At 40.6% G+C, this 8,357-nt stretch overlaps 1 protein-coding gene across 3 annotated transcripts; it reads left to right on the forward strand.

Moving 5' to 3' along the window:
• The first annotated feature begins 564 nt into the window (after window positions 1-564).
• fgfbp3 (fibroblast growth factor binding protein 3) lies at window positions 565-7,860 on the forward strand. 3 transcript variants are annotated; one of them, XM_085428539.1, is made up of 3 exons: window positions 565-610; window positions 4,344-4,620; window positions 6,491-7,860. In XM_085428539.1, the coding sequence occupies exons 2-3, from the start codon at window positions 4,349-4,351 to the stop codon at window positions 6,930-6,932; spliced, it is 714 nt and encodes a 237-aa protein (XP_085284665.1). In that variant the 5' UTR covers window positions 565-610; window positions 4,344-4,348; the 3' UTR covers window positions 6,933-7,860. The 3 variants fall into 3 exon arrangements, with proteins under 3 accessions (XP_085284665.1, XP_085284666.1, XP_085284667.1); XM_085428540.1 differs by having other exon boundaries at window positions 585-709; XM_085428541.1 differs by lacking the exon at window positions 565-610 and adding an exon at window positions 3,800-3,922.
• Window positions 7,861-8,357: the final 497 nt, after the last annotated feature.

The following is an 8,357-nucleotide window of genomic DNA, read 5'->3' on the forward strand; positions in this document are numbered from 1 at the left end:
CCCAAACTTGATGTTTCTGTGACACAGTCAGCTGTGCCACACATTCATTTCCATCACACCCAAAACATCGACGACTCTCTGCAGGCTACAAAAGGCCAAAGTAAGTCAGGACAGAGCTCGTTTTTTAAGTAATCCCACAAACATTCACACAGTGTCAGTAAGAAATGTTAATACGTGATAATTAACAGATTCATTAAACAATAACAGCTAGTCCTAGAGTTAAATGTGAGAGGACTGTGCAGTGGATGAATTTGTAAAGCACCTTACAACAGAAAACTCTCCAGTTAGGAACAAAGCGGCGTTTTCTCCCCGAGCTGAATGACAGCGATGCATCCAAACCCTCAAAATGTCGTCAGCGTGGCACAGAGCGAGGGACCTTGGCAAGTGTGTCCATTGTGCTGCTTTCACACATGTATTTTGGGGGGAGAATGTGGGAGGTGTCCTTGTTTTTTAGACTTCTTGGTATAGCAGTCTCCCCCCCCCCCCCCCCAAACCACCCCACCTCCCTCCCTCCCTCCTCCTCCTTTATCCTCCTCTTCTCCCCTCTTTTATCCGAGTGTTTGTGGCCCCCTCAGTCTCAGAGCGACTCGGAGCCGAAGAGCGTCACATGGTAAGAGCACCGGGCCTCCACTCATCAACAGCTAACCTTCTCTTCATCTCCACTGCTTCCTCAAACTGTCTGAGAAAATATTAGACACAACAAAGAAAGGTCTTTTTTTGTTTTTTGTCATGACTTATTGATGAGGGTGCAAAGGGAGGGGAGGGGTGGTTGGGGGGGGGATTATTTTACTTTGTTTTTATCTCCAGAAACGTGACGCTTACTGTGAAAACAGATGTTTGGTGTCATTTTTGTTCCTGAAGATGTTAAAAAAAGGGAAGTGAGGGAGACAAATATGGGAGCGCCATGTCAACATACAACTGCATGAAGTGTAGCCATACACAAAGTCTTGATTATGAAAAAATGCTTTTATTATTTTCCTCCAGGTTTTTCAAAGCCAAACAATACCATACAATCGTTGCTCTGTTCTAATGCTGTGCATCCTGAAACTCTTTGTTCAATTCAGAAATGTCACTTTAGACTCTTTGGTGTTGATCCACAGGAACGTGGACTGTGGGATTTTGGATCATCAAGAATGATTGTTTTTCTATTTCTGAGGCTTTAAGGGAGGATTTTTGGCAGCAGCTTGTCTTTGAATAATCAAACAGCAGAAAGTAGAAGTGATGCTGAACTTTAGAAGCTGGGAGACGGGTTAGGATCCTTTCTTGAACTACAGTGTTTACTAATTTTATTTGTTTGTGCACTGAAATGGAGTCAAACTCACGTCCATCTGGTAAAATCTGGCTCTGCGTCAGATTTTCTTGACGTGTTTCTTGAGTTATTTTTTGTACGTGGACCTCGCCGTCAGTAATCACACACTAATTTGTACCTTGCTGGTAGAATTTGGCGACCTTTGTGTTTTGACTGTATCTGGCGAGCGATGTGACTGAGCATGTGTGAGAGTGCACGCTCACACACATCACTTGTAATTCACGCATCGGCTCACTGGAAATCACAGCGGCCGTGAGGCCCGGGAGCCTGATGCTCTGCTGATTTAATTTTCCATTTCCAACACATGAATATTATTAATGGCTCTCATTCTGGTCATATAAAAGCATCATTACCACACAGTGCTACAGCCTGTTTTATTGCACTGACCTGATGTACGCGAGTAATTCCTCTAATAATCTAGATTGTGTTTACAGAAGAGTAATTGTGAAACATGATTAATCAAGCTTGTAGCAGCTAAACTGAAAACAGAGTCTATTTAAAAACTTTGAAGCTTAATTTTCACAATAAAATGCAAGAAAAGATGCGTCAAAAATAACAAACAGTCCATTCAGTTTGAATAAAGGATTTTTTCTGGAGGATAAGTAAATGTGGAAGTACTGGTGGGTCCTGAAAGCCTCCCCAGTGCTCGCTGACAGCACCACGTCCGGGCTGGACTCCTCTTGGTGGAGTGTTTCTGACGCTTGGCTGATTTTCAATAAGCCAACGACAGACTCACCCCCCCGCTGAGTGCCCATTGTCCATTTGTTAACACTTAACACTCATGTGTCCGGATGCTCTTTGGCACTTCTTGGTGCTTTGGGTTCTGATGAGAAACTCTCTTAAACTGTTTTACATGTTCTGGAGTAGAATCCGTAGTTTTGTATATGCTGCGATGCTAACTTCCTGTGCTGATGAAGTGTGCACTGACCCAGTTCTGTTGCACCAGTCATTAAACTTTTATTGTGCTTTCTATTCAAAAATTCATTTTAAAGTTGTAAACAAATCTGTTTTTGTCCTTTGATAGATACATTTTATGGGTTGATGCAAGAAGTTACCAGAAAGTAAAGATAGAAGAAGCTTTTATTTCTTTAGTGGCTCTGCTTACAGCCCCCGAGTCTCATTCAATGTTTACACATGTAGACAAGCTTAAAGCAGCAAATAAAAGCACTTACTGTTGGTTTTAATTTTATTTCCTTACTTCAAAGATTAACAGTTAAAGGAAAGGCTAGCGTGGAACTTTCCGAAAAGCTAAATTATCATCAGATCATAAATGCTGGCAAATACACTCTCGACTCTGTCCAACACACTATTTACCTAAATGTAACAGGTTAGATTCAGGCCATAGACAGACTACAGACATCTTGTCCTTTGTGCACACGGTTATGAAATATGAAGAATAGTGCTGCTTACTATTACAGATTACAGCTGTGCTGAGACGTATTCACAGCACACATCAAACAAAGCTTCAGTCAGAGAGATTGTGAAGTCTTTACACAGACAAATGGAAACAAATTCAGACAAATACACGTCTGTATTTGCAAAATTAACTTCAGCTTCACTGAAAAATACTCGACTCCGTGTCATCGAGGTACATCATGGCGATTCTCCAACACACTGTGGACTCTCCTGATGATGGCTCATTGTTGAGCAATGAAAAATGAAGAAAACCAAACGACTTCCTGTTCAGGTCTAAAAATATGACTGAATATTCTCATCTCACAGGAAAATATGAAGGAAATCTATTTGTTTGTTTTAAAGGATACAAACTTTTTTTCACAACAGCACAGATTTTTATGGCTCTGTGGAAGTCTCATCAGTAAGTTATAGCAGCAGGAGTTTTATTTGGTGTCAGAAACAGGTGTTTTGGACACACAAAGCTCAGTGGAACCAAGAAACCAGAGCTTTAAAAGAAGTGGCAACTGTTGCCTTTCAGCCCAAAAGCCTGATCTTTCTCCTGTCCAACTCACAAGCTTTTAATACCTAGATTGTTTAGCAAGAATGCCACCAGTCCCATGGTCGGCCATCCCTCCAATCCCCAAATATAATTTCTTTCCCATTTTAAATAAGGACACACTTTTATTTCATGTTCACGGGGACACGACTGAGTAAATGTCAGACTGGACAGATGAAAATTCCTGCTCAGGGATGTAAAGTTGGTGTCCAGAAAGACTGGAGGTTCTAACATTTACACAAACTGTGACTGTGCTGTGACTTCAGCCATCAGCTGTGCTCCTCTTCCTCCTCCAGTTGGCTGATAAGGGTTGTGATTATGTCACCTAGCACATAGCTTACACTCAAGAATATTACATAAAGCTGCAATGACATGATGGCTGTCCAGCTGGCACAAAGTCTAGTAATCATCTCTTTCCTGTAACCTTTAGTTACAGGAAGGACCTGTACAGCACTCGCTGTCTCAAGAGGGCACGCAGCATCCTACGGGACTGCACACACCCAGGACACCGGGTGTTTAAGCTGCTGCCGTCTGGCAGGAGGTTCAGGCTGCTGAGGTCCCGAACAAATAGACTCAAGGACAGCTTTTACAACAGGGCAATAGCCCTGATCAATGTAAATAGCTGACCTGACTGGATACCTCCCTGGACTTTTTAGGGGGAGGTAACAATGTTTAAAACAATAACAATAATATTTATATTTATAACAAGGTGCAATAATAATTAATGTGCAATAATAACAGTGTGCAATACACATACACTTATTCTTCTTTTTTATACTAAGTTAATATACTGTGTTGTGTTGTTTGTTACGTTGTGATGTGTCATATCGTGTCGTGTTGTGTTATATGTAGTGCCGACGTAGGACAGTTTTTCCAATTTCATTGTACTACTGTACTATGTATGACTGTGCAATGACAATAAAGAGTTATCTTATCTTATCTTATCTTATCTTAGTTCGATTGTCTTAAAATTAACTGGTGCTACCATTTTTGCCGTTTTCTCCAACATGAATTTAATTCCAGCTTAAAAGTGCTTCTAAATACTTAACAGCTTTCATAACCTTTCTTCCCTTCCCTGAACAGCCACAATGAGTGCCCTGCCATGTTGTGTCCTCGTCCTCCTCCTATTCGTCCCCATCCTCACTGAAGCCAAACGCCAACCTGGGCAGGAGAAGCCTGACAAACCCCGTCAGCCTCCTCCATCACCTCAACCGGCCAAGAGACCCAGAAATCGCTCCGTGCCAGGCTCCGGAGAGCTGACCACCAAGGAGGGGCATCGCTGTGTTTGGCAGACATCGGGTGAAGGTCTGGTGAGCCTGCTGGTGAACTGCAGCATTGAAGCACAAGGAGACCTGCAAAGGTGAATTATAAATCCTCTGACTAAACATTCATACTGGTGCTTTGCTCTTGTTTCAGACGACTCAGTGTTTATTTCCACTTAAAGAGACAAAGTCCTCGTTAGTTCATGTTAATAGATATAGACTTGATTTCTTAAGCTTCACTTTTGTTATGGAAATGAGGTGAGACCTTATTTTCCTGGTAAGGCTTTGTACAGAGTATCAATGTGAACACACGACTGTAGAAAAAGGAAAGAAGTTTTTGCACTCACTTTTAAAGTGGGAGTGGAAAGCTCTGCAGGTGATTCACTAACTTCCAGTTAATTTAAATCCCAAAATGCAGACAATTAATTTCAGTAATGACCAACAAAGTCTACTGATAGCAGCGGAAATTAGTGTGAAAAATGAGCTGACAGCGAGTAGTGCACGAACAGACGAGTGTGTTTCTGAAAGAGCAGGACAGATCAGATCAACGACGAATCCATATGTACTCACATGTGTTGTGTTGACAATCAGGGACGTGTGCGGTCTCTGAAGCTGTTGTTCTCTGTATGAATTAGGCTCAGGGTGCCTTATTACAACGAAGTGTCCCATATTGCCTGATGTGTAGAATGAAGAACACAAAACATGATTTTTACCAACAGATCCCGACTAAATGAAGTTAGTGTTATTGATATTTTTAAAATCCATTTGAAAACTCATATTTATTTTATTGTTGTTTTATTCTTTTAACACAGAACTTCAGTCACAACCATTATTTTTAAATGTGGTTACATTAAAAGAAATCAGTTGACATGTGCAAATGCCCTCAGTGCTCTTTTCGCTCGCTTGTGAGGCTGCAGGTATTAGTTACAGTCAGTAACTTGTGTTGTAAAATTCAGATATAATTGTAACACAGTCCAGGTTTGCCTGAGTCCAGTGTATCGTAAAGACAAATCACTACTCCATAACCGATTCTGATGTTTCAGAGCTCGCTGTGTGCGCACTGCTGAGAAAAGACGGATGCTTTTGTGCTTCCTGCAGATTTCTTTATGGGCTGTACTCAGATTCTTCTCCTCCTTTTTCAGCTTTAATGATAAATTTGATTAGATTAAACTTGACAGGTACAAAGACAATTAAAGTCCATTAGGATCTATTCAGAAGTGCATTCAGCATTACATACAAAAAGTGCAGTTATATAGAGGGTGGGCCATTTATATGTATACACCGTAATAACATGCCCAGTGTGCTGCCCAACACAATGGGCAGCACATTGAACACATTTTATAAGTGGTCAGAAACTTGTAAATAACTCATGAAAGAATAAAGTTACGTTGAAACCAAGCACACCATTGTTTTTCTTGTGACATTACCAATAAGTTTGATGTGTCACATGACTCTCTTCCTATTGAAAAAAAACAAAAGTTGTATCCAAGATGGCCGACTTCTAAATGGCCACCATGGTCACCACCCATCTTGAGGAGTTTGCCCCCTCACATATACTAATGTGCCACAAACAGGACTTTAATATCACCAACCATTCCCATGTTATTACGGTGTATCCATATAAATGCTCCACCCTGCAGATTAAAGCCTCTGCGAGACGCTGAGCCTCATCATGTGCACACACCACCATCATAATGTGGCACAGTTTGAAGCATGCTGCCTGCCATAAATCTTAGTAAATAATGTTTGAATTATTCATTCAAATATTACTTATAATGCTGACTTCAAGCAGTACAGAAATGTCATTTAAACCACTGAAGAGCTCGGAGAGAGAAGACGAGTGCTTTATGAGACTCATACCATTCAAACCATTCGGACACACTGGGTATAACGGTCTGTGCACATGGTGTCCAACCATGCCAAGCTTGTGGAGCTCTCTTGACTTTGGCCTTTGTGCTCCTCTTGCAGGTATTGGTGTCGTTACGCTGGTAAACCAGACCTCTGCCAGGCCTATGGGGTGAAGTCCAGCCAGTACTGGAAGCAGCTGGTGGGAAAGCTGAAGAAAAGGCAGAATGCCTGCGAAGGGGAAAAAGTCCTGAAGGCCAAAACCTGCAAGAAGGCGCCCGGAGAGGCCCACATGAAGCTCGCTCAGCGCAACGGGGAAGACGACAAGAAGGGAGGGAAGGAAGGAGGGAAGAAGAAACCAGCTGGTAAGAGTGTAGGAGGAGGAAGGATGGACAAAAGGAAGAAGAAGGAAGAGGAGGCAGAGGAGAAGAAGAAGAGGAGGGAGGAAAGGACTGAGGCCGAGGATGAGGAGGGAATGCAGAGTGACATGGAGCCGGTGCAGGCTTACTGCAGCGAGGGCTGGCAATCGGTCTGCTCCTTCTTTGTCAAGTTCTTTGAAGGCTGATGAGAAATTATTTTGGATTTATGATGGTGCGAATTCACAATCTGAAAACACTGGAAATCATGTTCTTAGTCTCATGGGAAGAATCAGGCAGCTCGTTTATAACAATATATATATTCTTTAATTTCATTTTCAACATGGAGCTGCTTTAATAAAGAAAAAAACAACTGGTGTTACATTTGGACATAAAAACTTTTATAACATCAGCTTTTTATAGAGTCTGACTTTTTTCCTCTAACCAATTAGCCCCATGGCATCTCCTTAGCTATGCTACATTGGAGAAATAATTACTACCAGGTAATATAAATTATGCAAAACCATTAAAATTAAAGGTGTTAATGTTCATTGAACATGATTAATTTATTAGAAAATCATTAGACTGTTAATTTAATCTGAAATGGGAAAGAGTCGACCTGTAAAGGTACTTTTTGTAATAACCTTTAGTGGGTGTGTCAGGCTTTCCAGGTGTTTTAATATTTGTTTTCAGTTCAGCTCACGTTTCGTTAATGCAGGACTCACTGCTACAGTTGGCTTTACACAAAACTTCCCATCAGCATGAGGCTAACAGTATAAACCCCATAATTTGCATCAAGTTTCTTTATTTGGAAAAAATAAACCAATTAGTTTGTATTAGATTTCACTTTTTGAGTACGTTTAGATTTTGGACGTGTGTCTTGCCATCATAGATGTGTTTTCTAGAACTCAGAAACTGAAAAGTTATTTTATGTCCAAATTTTCTGATAATACATAAATGTAATAATTCTGTGGGCAACAGTGAGAATAGTGATTTTTAAGTTTAATCATGTGTATTTTAGTACTTCTTGTTTTCTTGATGTGAAACTTTTTTTTATTTTTTACACACACTTTGTGTAACTTTTTCTAAATGACTGTTAACAATGTTGCAACTCGACAATAAAGTGCTTCAAATTTCCCTTTCTAATCATGTGATTAACATTCAGTAGTCCATGCATTCACCCCATATCTTTACACATAATCATAATATTGTGATGACATCTTGGCCATTAAAGGAGAACAGTTTGGGAGTTTTGTGGTATTTACACGAGTAAAAACCACACAGTGCAATATTTTGGTTATAAGAGTTAAAAAAGCTTGACTTTTGAGCTAAACATGACACAGGAGAAAAATAAATGTGCTGCCTTTGTTCTTTGCTGAAGATCAATGCTCTCCACTGCTCTGTTGACCCAACCATGCTCAATGTAATTAATGGACAGGCTGGATTTAATGGAGAATTTCTGTTTCGCGATCTTCTCGTGTACATTTTATTTAGTTATGGAAAATAGTGCATACTGATGAGACTTCCATAGAGCCAAATGACATGAATTCTTTTAGCTATGGGCAGTATGGATGTTTAATGACGCCAGAAACACTTACTGGCAATTTTATTAGGTGCACACTGCCTCAGTTCTT

The sequence above is a fragment of the Rhamphochromis longiceps genome, linkage group LG13, assembly GCF_057381845.1.
Source record: "Rhamphochromis longiceps isolate RC_006_pf linkage group LG13, R_longiceps_female_GT1.1, whole genome shotgun sequence".
Classification (NCBI taxonomy): domain Eukaryota; kingdom Metazoa; phylum Chordata; class Actinopteri; order Cichliformes; family Cichlidae; genus Rhamphochromis; species Rhamphochromis longiceps.

Bases quoted from the DNA above. Each gene is read 5' to 3' on its own strand.
- fgfbp3 (XM_085428539.1), top strand. From the start codon at position 4,349: ATGAGTGCCCTGCCATGTTGTGTCCTCGTCCTCCTCCTATTCGTCCCC. The intron at 4,621-6,490 runs GTGAATTATAAA...CTCCTCTTGCAG, and splicing joins GCACAAGGAGACCTGCAAAG to GTATTGGTGTCGTTACGCTG.